Source organism: Labeo rohita, chromosome 14 (assembly GCF_022985175.1).
Source record: "Labeo rohita strain BAU-BD-2019 chromosome 14, IGBB_LRoh.1.0, whole genome shotgun sequence".
In the NCBI taxonomy this organism is placed as follows: Eukaryota; Metazoa; Chordata; class Actinopteri; order Cypriniformes; family Cyprinidae; genus Labeo; species Labeo rohita.
In genome coordinates this window covers 12215884-12237824 of record NC_066882.1, presented here as the reverse complement: position 1 = coordinate 12237824, position 21941 = coordinate 12215884, and the positions used below count along the sequence as shown (strand labels likewise).

General features: G+C 36.5%; 1 protein-coding gene across 3 annotated transcripts in view; it reads right to left on the bottom strand.

Moving 5' to 3' along the window:
* Positions 1–430: 430 nt before the first annotated feature.
* The window catches only part of pcdh1b (protocadherin 1b), a 192044-nt gene continuing 170533 nt past the window's right edge, over positions 431–21941 (bottom strand). The window contains exon 5 of one of the 3 annotated variants that reach the window (XM_051128227.1): positions 431–6264. In XM_051128227.1, the coding sequence (XP_050984184.1) occupies positions 5855–6264 (410 nt within the window). In that variant the 3' untranslated portion in view covers positions 431–5854. The remainder of the gene's footprint in view (positions 6265–21941) is intronic. The other 2 variants (XM_051128226.1, XM_051128229.1) reach the window with 2 other exon arrangements.

Sequence of the window (21941 nt, the reverse complement as noted above, 5' to 3'; positions counted from 1 at the left end):
TCCACAAATCTCTGGGGTCCTAAGTGTTTTGCATGGTGTCACTGCACAGTATGGCTGTAGCATACGAGAAACAGTTTGTTAGGGTGAGTGTCTGTGTGTGTGTTTGGACTCTAGGCCCCATTGTGTTTACGTCGATCGATGAAACCCACGCTTGGCAGCGCCACTGGCACGTTAAGAAATCCAGTGGGGTTAACAGGGCTTTATTCTCCCAAGGAACAAATGCCACACATTACGAACAAGCTGAAGAACCTTAGGAGAATTTGAACTCTGCCAGGTTTGCGAAGACTGATGAAAGCACAGCTTTTCAGCAGAGGAGATGTGCTGAATCAGGAAGTTCACTTCTAGTTGTTTGCAAGATGGTACAATGTGGTACATGTGTTCCCTAAAGAATGGACTTAAAAGAGGGAACACATTTTCAAAGCACTCTTCCTGATGAAATAAAAAGAAACCAAGTTAATCAAAGCTGTATAGCCACTAACAATTCATGAAGGACACAGTGTTTTACAGAACGTATTTTATTGTAAAGCTATAAGGAAGGAGTACTTACAAGATAGTATTTCTTTGATTTGCTCAGCAAAAATAAAAGACAACATTTTTTTTTTTCTCTTTTTTCTTCCTCGTCGTGTTTAACATGCGGATATTGATAAGAACATAATGGAACGAATAAGGGCTAAAACTCTTCAAAGCCACTGTTTTGCAAATAACACAAAACTCAGGAAAAAATAAGACTCATAAAAAGAGACAGGAAAACTTTAAAATAGACTAGAAGCCAGTGAATGGTTACTGATGACGTTTTAGACACGGGCACACTAACTGTGTGCCGCAACCACTCTCATTCTAACATATTCTACTTTGAAAAATATTTTACAATTTCAATTTGTCTTTCAACGTTCTTTTTTTGTTCTCTTTTTTAAAAAGCCACATTATTAGCATGTACATAAAACTGTACAAAGAAAACAAGGCATCACAAGCGTTTCGATATAAATATAACCAACACTTAGGCTACAAACTTGTACTTCCTGTAATTATCTATTTAAACGGTGGCTGTTCTTCAATTACTTAGTGTAGAGTTTTTAATATCGAAATCATACGAAGGCAGACGCCCACAAACCGCTAAAGCGCTATCGGTTCATTTCAGAGCCAAAGTCATAGTAATGAAGCCGCTCAGCCACCGCTTCACAAAATAAATTACTGATTTCGTTTTTAATCTTTTTCGAGGGGTAGAATGATGCTGTTTACTCTCTACTTCTATTATGCGCAGAGATGCATGGTGGGCCTCATTATGCACGGTGACATTACAACACGATGACATGTTCGTTCATAACTCCTAATACCTGGACAAATGCAGCGGGTGGCTCTGCTCCAAAATGAGTCCATGTGTCAGACAAAGAACTGATTCTTAAGTCACATTGGATTTGATTGATTTCCATGTAATCAAATACACGATTCAGCACAAATGAAATAGAGCTTACAGTAGGATGAAATTGAACATCAGTCATGAACAGGCCCACACGGAATCTGCGCCGGCAGAAAGCTCCACAGATTTCCACACAACTGGAACTCCCATTATTTAAAAAGCCATGCACATCCTCCACCCCTTGCATGTTGGTTTATTAAATATTTGGCTAATTTGATAGTGCTTTCAGCTTCCGATTAAGCTCTATTTAACCTGTTTCACCGTGTTCAAATCCTTTACACAGAATTTTTTTCCCTCAAAAATGAATGCAAGAATGCAGATTCCATTTGGGCCTGTTCACAAAGCAGACAAAATCCTAAAGAAAAACAAGATTCTGTGCTTTAGGTACAAAAAAGTGATTGTTTACAATATTTGCTCATCACTGTGCTGCAATGAATGACATCATGAACAAAATAAATAAATCACCATTGTCAATTTTGCTATAAGACTGCTAATAAAAGTATGAAAGCAGTACAAATTTGTGTAACTTAAAGGAGAAGTACACTTCCAGAACAAAGATTTACAGATAATGTACTCACCCTTTTGTCATTAAAGGTGTTTATGTCTTTCTTTCTACAGTCGTAAAGAAATTATGTTTTTTGAGGAAAACATTTCAGCATTTTTCTCCATATAGTCGACTGCTATGGTGCCCCGAGTTTGAACTTCCAATTCCAATCTGATTCCAAATGCGGTTGTAAACGATCCCAGCTGAGGAAGAAGGGTCTTATCTAGCGAAATGATTGGTTATTTTTATTTTAAAAATATGCTCGTCTTATCTTACTCTGCCTGAACAGTTTTTTTCTGGTTCATGTTAGGGTATGTCGAAAAACTCCCATCTCATGTTCTCCCTCAACTTCAAAATCATCCTATATCGCTGTTTTTACCTTTTTGTTAAGGGTGTTTGATCTTCTTTGCATGTTCATTTTGCAAAGACTGGGTCAGTCCATCTGCAGCGATGTAGGATGATTTTGAAATGATTTTTTTAAGTTGAGGGAGAAAATATGATTGGAGTTTTTCGACATACCCTAACTGTCTTGAACCAGAATACACAGAATTCAGGAAGAGCAAGACAAGACGAGCATTTAAGATTTAAAAGTATTTAAATTGTTTTTTTTAATGAAAATAACCGATCGTTTCGCTAGATAAGACCCTTCTTCCTCGCCCTGGGATCGTTTACAACCGCATTTGGGATCGTTTGAAGCCGCATTTAAACTGCATTTTGGAAGTTCAAACTCTGGGCACCATATCAGTCCATTATATGGAAATTTATTTATGACTGAAGAAAGAAAGACACAAACATCTTGAATGACAAGGGGGTGAGTACATTATCTGTAAATTTTTGTTCTGGAAGTGGACTTCTCCTTTAAATTATAAAACTTAAAACTAATGAGAGATTGTGTTTGGTACTGTATGAAAACAGTAGTTCAAAGCTCAGAATAACAGTGTCTTCAATTTTCTTAATGACCTAAATCATAAATATATATTTAAAAATAAAAAATTAAAACATAAGAATGCATTTTTAGCCACAGATTCATTCAGACTTCAATTAACACTGGTCTCTCGAGTTAAAAAACTACCTAAAAAAGACCGGATCCCACATGAAAGTAAAATATATTGCTGTCTGACTAACAAACTAACAGCTACAACTGCAGGATGATAAGACATTGACTGTCTTTCCCCTTATATAATGCTTTTCTTGCTTGTTTTCCACCCTCCACCCAGTGTATAAGACATGTTATTTATTTTCCATCAGATTCTCTGCACCACTGTCCAATGTTTCACACAGCAAGAGCCGTTTTATTCAATGAGATGCCACAACACAATTTGGCCGTTGAAAATCCTAGCAAAAATTAAAAATTAACGTGTAGAGCTTGAACATTTCTTGCTTTAAAGGCAGTGAGCGGATCCCTCCGTGTATCTACACAGTTACACAGGTGTGCGAAGACGCGCACACGTTCACTCACGCGCTCCGAGTGATTTGACCTATCAGTATCTGTGACAGTTGCTCTCCGGGGATAAACTCCAGGTTTTCCCAGTGGGAGCGAGAGACTGTCTACCTGTCATGCAGTGTTTGGGCTTCGTGCAGCCTGGGCAGCTTCTGTTTGTCACTGCAGAAAACACCTCTAAGGTCAGTAGTCACTGGGATGATTAAAAGAACAGGAAGTTAAACGTGTACAATGAAGCAAACAAACCAGTGTGAGAGTATCAGCGTTCTCAAATCAACACTTAGACCGAATGAGGTCTTTTAGTATCTCCTCCGGGCTGCCCAAAGGCTGCGACAAGCTCGACAACGTTTGTCCAAAGGGGCGTCGCAGGGCAGAATCCAAAGACCCTGTCAAATTGGAAATATGTCTTATTTATTTAGTTTTTGAAGCATTTGGTTTGCTTGTGTTCAAATAAGGGTTAGCTGCGAACTTACACACACAAAAGGAAGTGTCACACCAAACGTCCATGACCTGAGTCACCAGCTTTCAGGGTCACTTTTTTTTTAAAAAAGGAGATTTTATTAAACATTAAACCCAGAGCATAGAGCTCTGTGAACGTTGAGTCAACACCTACAGAGTTAATGGCGAGGCAAAGAGTCGTTTTAAGTGGTGTGACATGGTGTAAATTATAGTGCACTTATTGTGTGTAGCTCGGGCCTCGAATACTCATTATAGCTTTTGCTGACCTGCATCCCAACTGATGCAATCCCTGTTCCCGTCAGCTGCTATTAATAACGGCCCTAAATGAACTTCCTGTAAACTCGTTCTGAAAGACCTCGCTTTCAGTTGTGGATATTAGCGCTTCCTCCGTTTGCGGTAATAGGTTAGCGAGATTTAGACGTTTCTACGCTCGCTGCAGGAGTCCTGTTATGTCATACGTTCAAAGCACACTTTAAACAGAATCTCAGATGTTTTAGAATATACTGGATTTGTTGAATACAACTTTAATGCGGTCAAACACAAGAGAAATGTTCTGCTGTCACGATTTTTGAACCCGTCTACCTCTTGCAAGCGTTCATTTTGACAGGGTCAGACCCACCACAGAGCAGAGCCAAAATCTCTGACAAAACCACACATCTACACAACAGAGTTTGACACGTCCGAAAACGAGTAGGCTATTGCACAGCACATGGACAGTTTGTTTTTTTGTTCTGTTTTGTTTTTGTTTGTTTTTTTTGTTTTGTTTTTTTGTGAAAGTTGTTGCTCCTCCCTACGGATGGGATGGGTTGAACAAAGCTCTTCCAGAGGGCAACTCACCTAAAGCCTCAGCTACTTGTAGATAGTCTTCAGAAGAAGTACGAGAAAAGTCACTAGGAGAGCTTCCTCTGGGAACTGACGAAGCCCGTTAAATTTGTCCGAAATGACAAATGGCATCATGCAAACCTGCTTTAATCCATTTGTTTCCCTCGGATTTTGCCCCAAATTCCGTGTTCACTCGAGTCCCAAGTAGTTTGACGGCAGAGGCTCATATTGTGGATTATCTTTAGCATTCCGTGGTCCAAAACTGTTGTCCTTCTTTTACTGACACAAAGGCAAATCCTCTGAGCAACATCCCTTCTACTATCATCAACAGAACGAAGCTGTGGCTTCGAGGGTCTGTACAGCTAAATAATAAATCAAAACTGTTCCGTCAGACATGTAGTATTTACACCACTGTACATTAAGAAAAGAGTTTCCTATGAAAAAAGACAAATATAAGAAACAGTTACCCTTCAGTGCTTAAAGAAAGGTGAACGTTTTCTTTTCAGTAAAGTATACGTGTTAAGAATGTATGTTCCTCTTGGATTGCCAGTATTTGGTTTGCCAGTTCTTCTGGCTTGAGTTCTTAGTAGAGTAACACACACAGAAGAAAAAAAACTAAACAAAAAGTACTATTTGGATGTGTATATGTTTTTAGGTAAGCATAACTACAGTCTGTTCATAAGTAATATATATATATATAATACTAAAAAATAAACAAACAAATTCAGCAAACAAATAGGAATATAACCTTGACGTTAAATTATCACAAAGTTCACTTAAAAATTGTCCTTACATTCTTTCATTAGAAGTTTACATGGGGATTGTGTACTTCATTTCATATTCACAAAATGGGTTTTCTCTCTTTTTTTTTTTTTTTTTTCTGATTATTCTCTTCATATCTATTCGGCTTCCAGAGCCTCTAACAATGCGCAGGCTTGTATAAACCCAGAGGGTTTTAAAGAAGGTCTCTAGCTGTTTTGTGTCAGCCATTAGGCTTATGGCTGAGGGGATTGGAGATGCACGCCGAGACGTCTGAGTAAATCGGGGTCTGGTGGTGTAATAAAATTAGCAGGTGTTTTGACAACGAGGCCTTTTATCCTCTCACAGGCATTGTTGATCACAAGTAAATTGGATCAAATGTGGAATCTAACCTAGGCGAACGACAGGTGAATCACAGGTAGATTTCTCTTTTGGAACCTTGGCTGGAGGGCGTAGTGGCAGGGGCGTAATCGGCTGTCTGACTCAGGGGGATCTCCTCCCGGGGGCAGTCCTTGCCGGAGTCGCCACCTGTAGAATAGGCACTAGTGTAGGGAGGCAAAAAGCGAATGCTGGCCACTTTGTTGTTCCCGCCTCCGCTCCGCTCTTCTCCGTGAGGCTTCGAGCTGCTGTCAGCCATCAGGCGCTCCTGACCCTCCCTCTCCTGGTAAGGCACGAAGGTGGAGAGCTTGGGCCCACTCTTGGCACTCTTGGTGCGGTTGGGTGAGGGCTGTCCGGGCATCCAGCAGGAATCCGAGTGGCCGTATTCTGTACACTCACGTGTGCATTTTCCCGTCATGGCCACGTCAGGTAGAGGCCTCAGATCTGAAAGAAAAAAGAATACAATGATAAGGTCATTTTAATGATTAATTAAATGACTATTTGTTCAGAAGGTGCATTTGCTTTTTTTAAGGGACAATAAAAGGCAACCCAGTAATTGACCATAACTATATTAAATAATAATGTTAAATAATAATATAATAATCTAATGTAATCTAATGTAATCTAATGTAATATAATATAATATAATATAATATAATATAATATAATATAATATAATATAATATAATATAACATTATATTTAGGGACAATAAACTGCAATTCAATAACTAACCTTAGCTATATATTAAACAATAATATAATATTATACTGTATAATATTATATACTATTATATAATGTAATATAACATTATATTTATGGACGATAAAGTGCAATTCAATAACTGACCTTAACTATATATTAATGAATAAAATAAAATAAAATAAAATAAAATAAAAAATTATATTTAGCGACAATAAATTGCAATTCAATAACTGACCTTAACTATATATTTAACAATAATATAATATAATATAATTTTTAGGGACAATTAAATACAATCCAATAATTGACCTTACCTATATATCAAACTCTAATGCAATATAATATAATATAATATAATATTGGGATACACTGGTTGGACTGCATGAATTTATTTATTTATTTATTCATTCATTCATTCATTCATTCAAGTTTTTTATGGTGATCCCATCATCATTTGGTATTATTATATTCTGTACTTTCATTTATTTATATTTTTTTAATTACTTGGTTCCCTTTAAAGAACATTGACTAAACCTGTTCAAATGATAAATTAAACAAATTACGTAACACTTTAAATGTAACCCTGCTATTGAAAAGCATAAATGAATATTGACATCACAATTTTATTGTGAAGCTTCACTTTCGCAGTCAATCAAAGCTGCACAAAGAACTCTCCGGCCTATTCTCGCCCTTGTTCACTGTAACCAATCAGTGTAATGGATGCTAATGTTCACTATAAAAGGTTGTTGAAGCTGGATGGCATCACAAGAAGTGAAAATAACGGTCTGATCCGCAAAGGTCAAACTCTCTGGAAAATATAAATGCAAAAGCTGAGCCTAACCTTTCCTCTGAAAGTGACATTAGATTAGTTTGATAGTGTGCATGTGAAAAGGGGGCAGGCAGAATGGCAAGTTCTCAAGGGGGAAACATTTATTTCCCTAAATGTCTGTGCTCTATGAAATGCCCGTGATTCGAGGCAGCGGACAACATTATTTTGTCACTGGTATTTGACCATCATAGAACACACTGTAAGAAATCATTCCATTACACATTCTACTTTTTTAGATAGATAGATAGATAGATAGATAGATAGATAGATAGATAGATAGATAGATAGACAGATATAAACTAAGAAATAAAAATAGACACTGAGAGCCAAACTGTATTTGCCGCCTTTTTCCTCTTATATTTCTCTTTCAATATCACTCAGGGAGGAATATTCAAAGTTGAGGCTCTGAAAGACCAATAGAGACCTTCATCTCTGGCACACAGCACCTGAATCTCTCTCTTTCTCTCTCCTTTTCTTATCTCCTTCCTTCGAGTTGGAGTTAACCTCAAGAGTGTTCCCGCTGAGCCTGAAGGCTGGAGAACCGGCCCTGCATCACTGCCCCTATCACCAATCACTCCCAATCCTGCTCTCTAGCACTTTTTTTTTTCCAGCTAATTAGATTCCGCTGGCCCCTTGTCACCATAATAGAATGGAAATTATTTCCAGATGAGTATCTGACATTTGGTGCTGTCTAAAGTAAAGTGGAAAGATGTGTTAAGACTGGGCTCCTTGCATTTTTTTTCTACTCTTCTTTTATATGATGGAGGACTTGCACAAGAGATTTGCTTCGTGTCATTTTCATTCAACTGTCGCGCCCCTGGGGTGTGATGTGGATGGAAATATACATACAGGGTTCAAGCTGTTTTCTCATGAATTCCATGTCCAATTGTGCAGCTGTCAAAATGTCCATTTGACCATTTCATTGTAGGTAAGAATGCCTATTTGACATGCAGGTTGAGGATTTTCATATGAAAGAATCATAATGATTTGATCAAAATGACAGTAATGAATAAGAATAAGCTTTTCGCGTGTATTAGGGGATGAAAAAAAATCAAAACTATTATTCGGTATCCACCTCACTAAGCCCCTGCCATCAATCAGAGGCAATTATTTCCTAATTATCTTCTATTTTATGCAGTTGATGTGTATTCAGAGTAGACACAGCGTTATAAATTGAACATAGATATCTACTGAGAGAAAGCAAAAGCAACAATAAACATAAAATAATTCCATATCATATATATATAAATGCATAAATAATTTTATACATGCTGCTGTTCAAATGTTTGGGATCAGTACGATTTTTAATGTTTTTTAAAGAATTCTAATATGAAATATTAGTATGGTTCAAAATAATGGGTTTCTATTTTAATATATTTTAAAATATAATTTATTCCTGTGATGCAAAGCTGAATTTTCATCAGCCGTTACTCCGGTTTTCAGTGTCACATGATCTTTTAGAAATTATTCTAATATGCTATTTTTTACTTTTATTATCAATGTCGGAAACAGTTGTGCTGCTTAATATTATTGCTTATGCTTATGCTTATATTGTTACAAAAGATTTCTATTTTTAATAAATGCTGTTTTTTTTTACTTTTTATTTATTTATTTAAAAAAAAAAATATATATATATATATATATATAATTTATTTGTGTATTCATATAAAAATAAAATAGATGTATTTTACATTTTATTATATTAATAATAATAATAATAATAATAATATTTATTGCTAAAAATATTGCAATATAAATATATTCACTATTAGATTTATTAATCAATTATTAAAAAAAAAAACTGTAGTAGTAGCAGTAGTAGCGGTAGTAGTAGTAGTAGTAGTAGTAGAAGTAATAATAATAATTATTATAATTTAAGTGTATTCATATAAAATTAAATTAAATTAAATTAAATAAAATAGTCTCCAATCCATGTAGGAAATGTAGTCATTGTAAGAGAGCAGTGTTGTAGTCAATAGCTCATTGTTCATTTACCTCAGGGCCCTCTAAGCGAATCCCTAATATATGCAGGCTCTTCACTTCATTCTATAACAGTTTTAGCCAATTGATTTTCAGCTTTGGCTATGCCTTAAAGCCACCCAGGGGAGCTCAACCGCTCAGGCCACAACACACGGGTTGCCCTGGGTGACAGGTGTGGAGGATAGCAATGGGAAAACCAGTCTTTATTTGACAGTTAACACCAACACTCCAACTATCCCACAATCCCTTGTGTGTGAGAGCAGGCTGATCGTGAGCACGGATGGAAGCAGACAGGCAGAGTTGATGGAAACCCCCACCACCTCGCCTCTGCTCTACGCTTCCCAACCCTTCGTTCCGTTGTCATTCGCTGGGATGTCCTCTCCCCCTGACCCCCCGTCTGCTTGTGTGCAAACCTCGCTAAGACTAATTAAACTTTGGCAGATTAGGACTTTGCCTTGTCACTCTTTATTCGTGCTTAAACAAGTTATTACTTTTAGGAAAATTAAATTAGCCAGCTATTAATTAATCGACACGCTGCTTTTGAGAGGATAGCAGAAGGAGGGAAAATAAAGTAAAACGTGAAGTAAGGGCTTGAAATGGAACGAAAACTAAATTAAATTACGTATTGCTAATATATTGTCACATTCAGTATATTAGGAATTTTAATAGGTATTGTATTATTGATGTATAGTCAAGTGCAATAGCAGCAACATAACATGCAATTAAAGTGCCTACTGTACATGTATAGTGCAATTACATTGTGTAAAAGGAAAAAAAAAAAAAAAAAAAAAAAAGTCCATAAGCAGTGCAGTTTCTCCTGGCTGGGCTATCAGCAGCTCTGAATAACATGCGGTTGGACACAGCAGGAGGACAAGGAGGAGGCATTTCACTGTGTAATGGCAGAAAGCAGAGAAGATAGCCAGTAGCCACAACACTAAAGAGTTAAAAGAGTTACATTAGTGAGCAACCACAAGAGCAACACAATAAGTTGCACACAGCATATACATTTTAGCTGTGAAAATCTACTCTTCTTATGTAGGTTTGATCTTATTATGCAAATTCAGGATTCAGTCATGTAGCACAAATAAATCTATCAAGACGAGTTACTATTCGAATGATCTTAAATCAAACAAAGAATCAAACAGTCTTACAGCTTTACCCTGTTAAACTGGAATTTAACATTTAACACAGAGCAAGACTGATCCAATAGATATTCATTTGGGAATCTAATGACTGGGTCAGGCGTGCAAGTCCTGCTCCACATTCAAACATTCCCACTTAGCTGGTGGTTTGCTTGTGGCGTCAATGTATTGATGAAGGTTTAAATTTAGACTTGTTCCACTGCCAGTTTCAATAGATGCTGTACTACATAACAAAAAAGATACTAAGTGAATTAATGCGAGCCACACACACTTATTTTAATCATCTAAAATGTTCTACAACTTATCTTCCAAAGTGTACACAATGCAATTAACATCAAGCATGCAAAATGTCCAAAGAAGGTAATTTCAGTTGTTTTATATAAATTCAATTAGATTTGGCGTTAATAATAAATGTGGTCCCATGTTATATTAGGTGGCATTAACTATTATGCACTTACATTATAAAATAAGCACAGTGTACTTAGTGTGTTCATATTGTATTACAAAACACATATGCTGCTTTTGAGGTGGGATACGGGTAAAGTTAGTGACAGGTTTGGTGGTATGGGTAGGTTTAATAGTGGGTTAAAGAGTAAAAGATGGGTCAACAGTGTAATTATAAATGTAATTACAAAAATTAATTACAGATGTAATTACATGCAGGATTTTTTTAGTACAATGTAAAAACATGTATGTGCACAATAAGTGCATTATATTAAAAGATTAATGTCAATTAAATGTAAGTGGGACCATAAAGGCTGTCCAAACATTCATTTTGCCATTATTTGTAATAATCCAGCAAGATTTTTGTTTGCACAAGGAGTCTGACAACAGCCAGTGCTCCACACAGAGCTCCACATCTGATCTCATCATCAGTCTGTCTGGAATGACGTGAAGAAAGAGAGAGAAAAAAAAAAAACTTCAAAAAACTCCAGAAGAACTGTGGCAACATCTCCAAGATGCTTCAAGAAACCTACCTGCAAAGCTACACAAGTTTTAACTTGTGTAAGAATGCTGTAAAATGAGGAAGCTGTCAAAATTAATGTCATAAATAGATTTTATTTATCAAGTAACTTCTATTAACTAAATTAAATCAACATTTGGTGTGACCATCCTTGGTGTTTAAAGCAGCTTTTGCCCTAGGTGCACTTGTGCATAGTTTTTCAGGTAGCTTTGTAAGGAAGGTTTCTTAAAGCATCTTGGAGATATTGCTACAGTTCTTCTAGATTTACTCTAGATTTATTTTGTTCTGTTTCTTCAGAACAAATGATGATGATGATGAGATCAGATCTCTGTGGAGCACTGTTGCCCGACTCCTTGTGCAAATAAAAATCCCACTGTATTATTACAATTAATGGCAAAGTGAATGTTTGAAAATGTAAACTGATATTTCCTACTGACACACAAAAGGTAGAAATAACTGACAAAACCATTTTTGTACAGTACTGTATATATTCTTGTTCTGTTTTGAAATGCTGTTAAAGGGGTGCTATTATGCTTTTTCACTTTTTGAACTTTAGTCAGCGTGTGGTTTGTATCTTTGGGCATAAAAAAGATCTACAAAGTTACAAATCTCAAAGTCCACTTCAAAAGGAGATATTTCGTTTTTAAATAATCCCTTTTCAAGAACTACAGCGAACACCTCCTTTGGACTACAACGTTTGTTTTCCGCATGCAATGATGTCACAATGCGGTCCATTAAAATATCATTCAAAGAAATCCTGTCCACGGAAATTCAAATTGTTGGAGGGAGGGTAGGGACGAGATGGGGGATTAGCCTAACTTTAGCGATGCAGCGCGGAGAACCACTTCAACCAGCTGCAGCGCGGCGGGTATAAACACAAGCATTGACTATAGTGGCCGCTTTAGAGCAATAACGTGCCGCAGACGTGTGCAGTAATACAGGGGGTCAAAACACATGCCGAAGCCGTGATCTACTCCAGTTGCGCGACGGAGCCGTAACGCGCCACAGATGTGTGCAGTGTGTGGTAAGAGGTTTATTCATCATACAGTGAAGACAGCTTCACTTATAACGCAGTGTTTTTTAAATGCATAAATGTGCACTAGAATAGGCTAGGCTGATCAGTGATGATGTTCTTTAACGTTAGGCTGCTTTTAGCCTAATGCTGGAGCTGGTTTCGGGCAATGAAACTAAGTATGTAAATAATTAAATACATTTGCACCATAATATCATGTATTGGAGATCTCGCAGGCTGATGATAGGACCCAACACTACTGTAGCGTATTATTTACTCACCCTCCATGCATCCTAGGCAATTGGAGTTATATTAAAATGTATCCTGGCATTCCCAAGCTCCCAAGCACACCCCAAGGCCACCTGTAGCGAATCGATGCGTTTTTGCAAGAAAAATATCCATATTTAAAACGTAAGAATCACTTTAATCTAGCTTGTGCTAACAGTTGTACACAGAACTTGCTTCTTGGACAAGGGGTGTGGCAGTACTGAAACACCATCTAAGCTGTTTGCCAATCGCAACGCAGAGGGACAGCTAACCAATCACAAAACATTTTGTTTTTCGGAAGGCGGGCCTTCATTAACCTCAGAACTAATCAAGCCTTATGTGCCAGGCTGGGAGAGATGTATTGTAATAATGTAAATTATGTTAAAAATAATGCATTTTTGAACCACCAAGCATGAAAGCATGTTCTAGTACACCCCCAAAACAAAATCAAGACTTTGTAAAAGAGCATAATAGGATCTGGCAGTTGTTTAGTGGTGTCCATTAGTTTTGTAACATATACAGTAGACTTGCACTACACTGCATGTCAATACAGTCAAAGCTACATAATGGCCAAAGCCTGCCAGGCATATATGCAACCTTCAATAATGTGAGCATAAACATCTTTCGAAAGCGTATCAGGTTACAGAGTTCATTCTTAGAAACAAATTCCACTCATATCATTTGACTGCAGGTGGACTGAGGGATTATAAACCTTAAATTCTACTCTATTTTATAGACATGGTCCCTTTTACATGATGCTGTGTTCATTTCCACCACTCTCCCTGGCACAAAGGAGCTGTTTAAAGCTCTGCGACATTTTTTTGTGCTTACGTTCCATAACGGTCTCCGCCAGAACGGCGCATCCCTTTGCCAAAGCTTCACTTACGGCCTAAATGAGTTCTGAGCAGAGTCAGAGAGTGCCATCATTTGGACCGTGTCCCATTGGCCTACATCTGTTAAACATGGAACTTATCTGATCCGCAAAAATCAATGTCCTCGCCCGCTGACCAAATTTGCTCTCCCGACTCTGCCAGGCGAGGGAAGGGGGGAGCGGCGTGTGTCATTTTTGCAAAACCTCCACATGTTGGCACGCTGTGTTTCAGTATGCATCAGCTGCATAGAATCTCCTCCTGGCTTAGGAAGATAAGCACATGGAGAAAGGCTGTAGCCCGCGGCTAAATCAACTAGGGTAAGCTGCATAACATCTTCCACTCATGAATGTTTTAAAGTTGAGTTCGTCTGTGCACAAGCTGAATCATTGAAGATGAAGCAAGGGTGTAGCGTTTGATTGTGCTGAAGGCCTAAACAACTGCCTGTGAAGAAGAAAAGCGAGCACAAAAGCCTTCTGTAGGCTATATACAGACAAATGGATAGATGAAAAAGGAGCAAACTCAACTGATCAATGTCCATAGGCCATCACAGCACCCTAAGTCTTCATAAAAATTGCACCGAACTTACATCAGTGTTGATTCAAGAATGCTTCTGTAGATAGTCCATTCTTGGACTCGGCTTCACGATGAGCAGTGATTCGCCATACGAAATCGTGCTTTCGGCTAGAATAAGACTTAATCACTATACAGGAATTCAGCCTGATTGGACAAGCCTAATGAAATTAGCCAGTCCGCTGACAAGTGCAACCAGACTTCAGTTTAATTTTGGAGGAGTGATAGTTGATTTTTGTAACAAGAGTATTTCAGTGAACCATGCTCTATTCCAAGTTTCATTGTGCCATAGAAAATGAATAACTGTAATTATGCCTTATGTCTAAATGACTTTTGACAGAGGGGGAGAGGAACACAGCTATAAATATAAAAGTCTGCCATTAGCACAGCCTCCCACACTTTTCATTGTCTTTTCCTGCCCTCTTTCTCACCACTGTTTCCTTCTTGCTCACATATGTACAAATAAATAATGTTAAACTATATGCCAAACATACCATTCAAATGTTTGAGGCAACATCTTGTTTTGGAATTAAATAAAAATTTTAATTCAAGAATGCATTAAAATACATTAATGTTATTTCTGCTTAAAATAGATGAGGTTTATTAAAGAATCCTGAAAAAATGTATCACTGTTTCCACAGAAATATTAAGCGGCACAACTATTTTCAACATTTAAAATAATAAGGAATGTTTCTTAAACAGCAAAACATCATATTACTGTGATTTTTGAAGGACCATGAGACCAGTGTTGCCAAGTCCGTGGTTTCCCATGGAATGGGGCTACTTTCATACTGTTGCCGCAAGTTGTTTGTCATGTCTGTGGGTTGAAGCGACCCCAATAATGTAATATTTAGCCTCTGGAATGCTAATTTTACCAAAGGACTACTTTTGGGCTAGTTTTAAGTAGCAATTGGGCGGGTTTTGTTGTGACAACCTGGCAACCATGCATGAAACAATTAAGACTAGAATAATTTCTGCTAAAAAAATACAGGGGAGAAATTAAATAAATAAATAAATAAATACATAAATGCATCAAAATTGCAATAATATTTCACAATATTACTATGTTTATGATCAAATAAATGCAGTTTTTAAGTGAGCATTTTTTTAAATAAAAATATTATTGACCACACACTTTTAAACAATAGTGTAGTTAGACATGCAATGGTTGATGAGCTGAAATAGAATGTAAAAATGTGACTAAAAGAGCTGTCAATCATGCAAAATTGAATTAAACACATATGCTAATACATGAATCAAATTAATCACAATTAATCATTCCACTCTCAATGTAGACTCATGAATTGAACAAACATGAACAGTAAGAAAATACCATATCACTAATTTACGCAGGGGTCATAGCATTATTATTTTTAATCGTGATATAATTAATCGTCCTAATTAATTACACTAAAATGACAGGCTTACTAAAAAGAAGAAAAATCTTTCTGAGAGACTCCTGCAAAAATTAGATCTCACTAGAAACATACTCACAGGCAAATGTCATGCTGCACAAAATCATTTTCATTATTAATGAAGAAGAACTGAGGGACACAGAAGAAAGAGGGGAAGAATGAGAGAGAATTTATTTTTTAAAGAAATAGTCTTTCTTCTCCCTCCAGAAATCAGTGGAGGGAAACTTCAATCACGCTACAAAAGTGAATAAATGTATGGCTGGAGTGAGCTGCCCTCAGGCTTGCGTTTTCTCCCGTCTCAATAAGCTTTTAGGACCACAGTCGAAAGCGAACCGCATAACGGAGATGAGCTGAATTTTTGAGGACAGCAGCCGGCTTTAATTTAGGAGAAACAAACGCGCACATCCACACGCCAGCATACTGGGGGGGAAAGATATTCTGCCTTATCTGCCATCATTAGAGACCTTTGATTTCTCTTTGAAAAGAACAGCAATATTTATGGTTTGGGGTGATTCATATTATAACATGGAGAAAAGGCAGAATGTGGGATGAATATGGATATCCTCTATCCAGCATTTTCCTTCCAACCAAACAAAACGATCAAGCTTATTCCCAGTAAATATCCTTGTTTGATTCGGAGAGAAAGTGGGTGAGAGAGAAAATCATTCCAAAATTCACAATATTAAAACAAAAAAGACCAAGAATAGCCACCAAAAACAAGGGGAAAAACAAAACAACAAAAAAAGAGCAACTGAATAACAGAATATTTTAATAGATGTCTCAACTGAATGGTAATGGCCCTGGTTATCTTTTGAAAGCAAAGAGGCAGGAGTTTCGAGACAATGAAGTCATTTCTGCAGATGTGTTTTTCCCTGCCTGTTACACTTTAAAGACCATACAGAGATGTGTTTGCACATTTCCTTCATCATACAGCCACCTCGCTCGCTAACACACCGCGAGTCTCAGGCCTGTGTCCATACCATACCCAAAGTGCCATGCATTTATTTTTGTGCCCATATTAACAGGTTACAGTATTCACATCGCCTGCTTAAGCAGAGTAATTCTTTGTAAAAGAAGCATGCGTACATACAAGTATAGATTCTCTAGGGACCCTATTTTAAACGCACGTATTGAGCTGAACTCAGCAGAAATTTCAGTGAAAACCAATTTATCTACACAATCTTTTACAATAAAGGCTTTCACTGAGTAAAAACAAAATACTGGAGCCAACTACTCACCCACTGTTTTAAGAAAGTATATCTGTCGGGCTTGATGCCAGTATACACAGTGGCAGAAAAAAAAAAAAAAAAAAAGTTAAACAACACCTTGTTGTTCTTTTGTTTCTTTCATGGATTTCATATATTAAATATTTAAATACATTTTTAATATTACATCAGTGTCAAGTAGGGATGTATCAGACCTACACAGTTGTATCAGTACTAACAATAATAATAATAATAATAATAAAATACACATATGCACTGCAAAACTTTGGGAGCCGTATGATTTTTAATGTTTTTTCAAGAAGACTTTTCTGCTCATCAAAGCTACATTTATTTAATTAAAAACACAGAAAGAACAGTAATATTGCGAATTATTACTGCAATTTAAAATAGCTGTTTTCTGTATACTTTAATATAGAATTTATTCCTGTTATGCAAAGCTGAATTTTTTTTTAGCATCATTACTCCAGTCAGTGCCAAATGGTCCTTCAGAAATCATTCTAATATGCTGATTTATTATCAATGTTGGAAACAGCTGTGCTGCTTAATATTTGTTTTTTGAAAAATTCTTTAAAAAGAACAGCATTTATTTAAAACAGAAATCTTTTGTGACATTATACACTACCATTCAAAGTTTGGGGTCAGTAATTTTTTTTTTTCTTTCTTTCTTTGAAAGAAATACTACTTTTATTCGGCAAGGATGTGTTACGTTGATAAAAAAAAAAAAAAGTAAAGTACTATAGTAAAAAACTATAGTAAAGACTTATATTGTTAGAAAATATTTATATTTTGAATAAACGCTGTTCTTAACTTTGTATTCATCAAAGAATCCTGAAAAAACTATGACAGGTTCCAAAAAAAATATTAAGCAGCACAACTGTTTACAACATTTGTTGATTTCTGATTTCCAAGGACCATGTGACTTAAGACTGAAGTAATGGCTTATGAAAATTCAGCTGTGTATCACAGAAATAAATTAGATTTTAAAATGTATTAAAATAGAAAACTGCTATTTTAAATTGCAATAATATTTCAGAATATTACTTTTTGTGTATTTTTGATCAAATAAATGGAGCTTTGATGAGCATAAGAGATTTCTTAAAAAAAAAAAAAAAGGTAACACTTTAACATAGGGAACAAATAGTTACGTGTTAGCATGCCTATTATTAACATGTTGGCTGTATATTAGTACTTATAACGCACCTATTCTGCAAGACCATATTCTACATCCCTAATACTGCCCAGTACCTGAACTTAACTACCTTACTAACTACTAATAAGCACCAAATTAGGAGTTTATTGAAGCAAAAGCCATAGTTAATGGTTTGTTAATAGCGGGAACTGGACCTTAAAATAAAGTGTGACAAAATCGTACTGATCCCAAACTTTTAAATGCCAGTGAATATATAGTTTATAGTTTACAGTATAGTTATTCACTTATTTTATCATGTCTAGCATCACACTTGCAGTCGTTGTTCTGTGTTGGTGAACATTCTGAGTTTATGTGCAACTTCCAGCAACTAACAACTGGAAGTGTTAGTGCAACTAACACTTCCAGCGCAAACAGACTCAAGGCGTTGCGGTACAATGCATCGCAACACATTATCAATATCTTCTAGTATAGACATAGTGTTACACACCATGACAGATTAGGAGGAGAGAGCTGACGAATGCATATTCAGTGCTTCCCCTTAGGATTCCGGTTTTGGGGGGGTACTTTTTGGTACTTTACCCTCTGTGTAATAACAAAAACGTTTATTTCTTTCCAAAAGATTCCAAAAATCTAAATTTCAACATTTTGAATAATAGGGCCCTACAATTGTTTTCTTTGATTTTTTCAGAAATTCTTGTGTGTTAATTAAAATTTTTAATTATTAGTTTAATTTTTTTTTTTTTTTAATGAAATTAATTAAACCCTTTTATCTGCTGCCAAACAATCAGAGGTTTCTCTGTTAAAATTAATACATGGAAGAGAAATTGTGTGAATATTCTGTTATTTTTTATTTTTTAGGTGGTTAATCTTGTTTTAATATTTATCTTTTTAGCATTTAATTGTTTTATTTAAATTGGCCAGAAATAGGAATATATAAACACCTAGATTATACTGTACAAATGTAAAGACTAATACATTTCTGTTACATGTTTAACCGTACTTTTATTTTGACAGGTTGGTGGTTAGTTTTTGTGTGTACACACTATGATATGATGCTAATTTTCTCAAATGAAATGGTAAAATTCACATGAAGTGACTCTCACAGCAGCTCTGGAGATTAAGTTCATGTATTTATTTCATCATATAATGAGACGCAAAGGCTGAAAACCACTGCGAGCCTCACCTGTGCTTCAGTATTTGTGTAGTAAACAAAACCACGTCTCCGCCATTCATTCATACAGAGCCAAACGGAACATGGAGGATTCATATTTAAACCGTCTTGTAGAGTTTTAATATTCACAGACTTATATCCATATGGTGATTCAAATTAAGTGAGAAACCTAATTTTGATTTATTCATCCAAAAATTGGTGAATTTTGTGGCATTCCGTGCTATAGAGCAAATCCGTTTTTATGAATGGACTACGCGATCCTGTCCACGTTTTCATGGAGGAGAAATTGTAGACCTGTGTCCACGTAGAAACAGAAATGACATGCCGTTGTGTGAACAAGATAAATAACATAAGACTGTTTTGTTTGTTTAATAAAAGAACAAGGTATAGACTATATAGAAAATAAAGTTTACTTGACCTTTAAGGGGGCAGGGGATGCCGTTGGGCATAATATAATGGCAGGGGAAACACTGATATTAAAAGTTGCTTATTTTTACATACCAGCACACATCCATACAGACAGACTCAAGTAGTTGCTGTTGAGTGTCATATTGCTGAGTGTGTTTTTGCAACGCTGTCTTTCGTTCCGTCGGCCAAATGCCTCGAAGGAAAAAGGGTCATGTATGAGGTCAAAGGAGGGGTCATTCAGAATGACAAAATGTCAAGGCACTGCCTTCCCTGAGCCCTTCCCTTGCTACCAAAAAAAATAATAATAATAAGCATATGTGTGTGTGTTTAAAAGTGTGTGTAAAAGAGTCCTGAAACCACAGGCAGCTTTGGGCGCACTTACAAAGAGTGTTGGTGTGTGAATATGAGATTAGATCACCAGAAGGGTGACGTGTTTGTGATGGTGTGTTTGTTTGTGTGTGTGATTGTAACCTGCAAGCAAACATATGGCTGTCGGACATCTTGTTTTGAGAGAGACCATATGCTGGTTTTGGACATGATGAGCCTTTTTCCTCTCTTTTTCTGCAGCACAGCACATATTATACAGTCTCTCATACACACACGTTCACAGGATTACTATTCTACAGTATCTAGGGAGCCAACATCTATCCCTCCTCCAGAGAGAGTAAGCTACTCTTATCTTAGCAGGTCAGGGATGCACAGGCTGCGATATATCCCAGACATTCACCTTATATTGATCTGCCAACCCAGCATCCTCCTCTTTCTTCACCTTTCCCAATGGAACACTCAAAAGCTCCAGAACACAGATGAGGAATCCTTACATGGTAACTGTAGTTTCCACTGAAATACAGTAGCTGCTACAGCAAATGAAACAATGCAATAAAACAAATAGAAATGTAATAAAATAGCTTCTTACATGGAGAACACACAAAGTCTGATACAGTGGTAAAAACAGTTGTAGCTGATATTTTTGGAACATATTAGCCTGTAGTTACCACAGACTGCACACACAAACTCTTGTCTTAAGGACTGACTATCCATACTGTCATTCCGTAAGTGGTGAAACTGAATCTGTTTGCTTGGCATAGTCAACATGCAGTATATCTACATTGGTCGCTATGGTAGTAATGTAAGCGTCAGCACAATGCTGAGAGACTTTCTCATGAAACAACTGAGAGTAGCTGTCACTGACAGGCTGTCAGTATGGAAACAGGACAGAAAGCTGAAAGTTTTTCCTGTGCTCACATATATAATGACAACTTGCTGTGGTGCTGAACTCACAGTGTGGATGAGAGAAACTCTGCAACAGAAACATTTTACATCATTCATGCATATACTGTGTCCCAAACTGCTGACTTGCTTGTTCATTCCTACACAGTAAATATCACATATGAGGAAAGAATGAGGGATAATGAGTGTATGTGAGTATATCTCCAGACAATAACTTGCATGTTACATAGGCAGCATGTTCTGGGTGGCAAGAATGGCTATTTAAAATCCATTCAGAACCATTCAATAAATAAATACGCAAACAAACAAAAATACGGATGTAGTTTTGTAACATCAAATCACACTTTTTTTCTACCCTCAACAAAACAAAAATCAAAACAAAACAACACATAGTAGTGGCGTTCCGTTTCTGCACAATACAGCTTTTTTGAGCGAATCAGTTGAATGAATGATTCAATGACTTACTGTTAAAGACATTTATTTAATTAATTCCTGAATGGATTAGAGGTTTTGAATGAATCGTTTAAATGAATGAGTCATTCAGTACGTTTACATGGACAACAATTGATTTTAACATGATTAAGACAATGCTCTGATTAAGAATCTACCATGTAAACAGAGATTTTTGATTACCTTAATCCGGCTAAAGTCATACTCGAAGTAAACACAACGTAAGACATCATAACGAATACGAATTATATGTTGATACGTGAAATTCTAGAGGGAAAGTCAGATGGCGTCGCGTGGGGATGTAACGACGTGTGCTATTAGTCGGTCTATGTACTATAACTTGTAAAACAGGAACATGAAGGGAATATTCTAAAATCAACTCATGTAAATACCTTAATCATAATATTGTTTTATTCAGAACAAGATAAATAATTAGATTACTGATGTCCATGTAAACATAGTCATTGAATCACTTATAATGACACTTTTCACCTGCAGAAAGAGTCACTGAAAAATCCCTGCTGCCTAGGGCTGTGCCAGTACTGTAAATCAATGCATCGCGATTCATGGATTGATTCCGAATGCATTGCAATTCTCTCTGGAATCGATTCTGAGCTTTGTTTTTAACAGCAGATGGCGCTCTAATCTATAGTTTTTAATGGCACACTCAAATGCTCATAAAGAAGAGGGCTGAAGAATGTTTGTGCGTAACGCTGGACTTCCATGCTTTT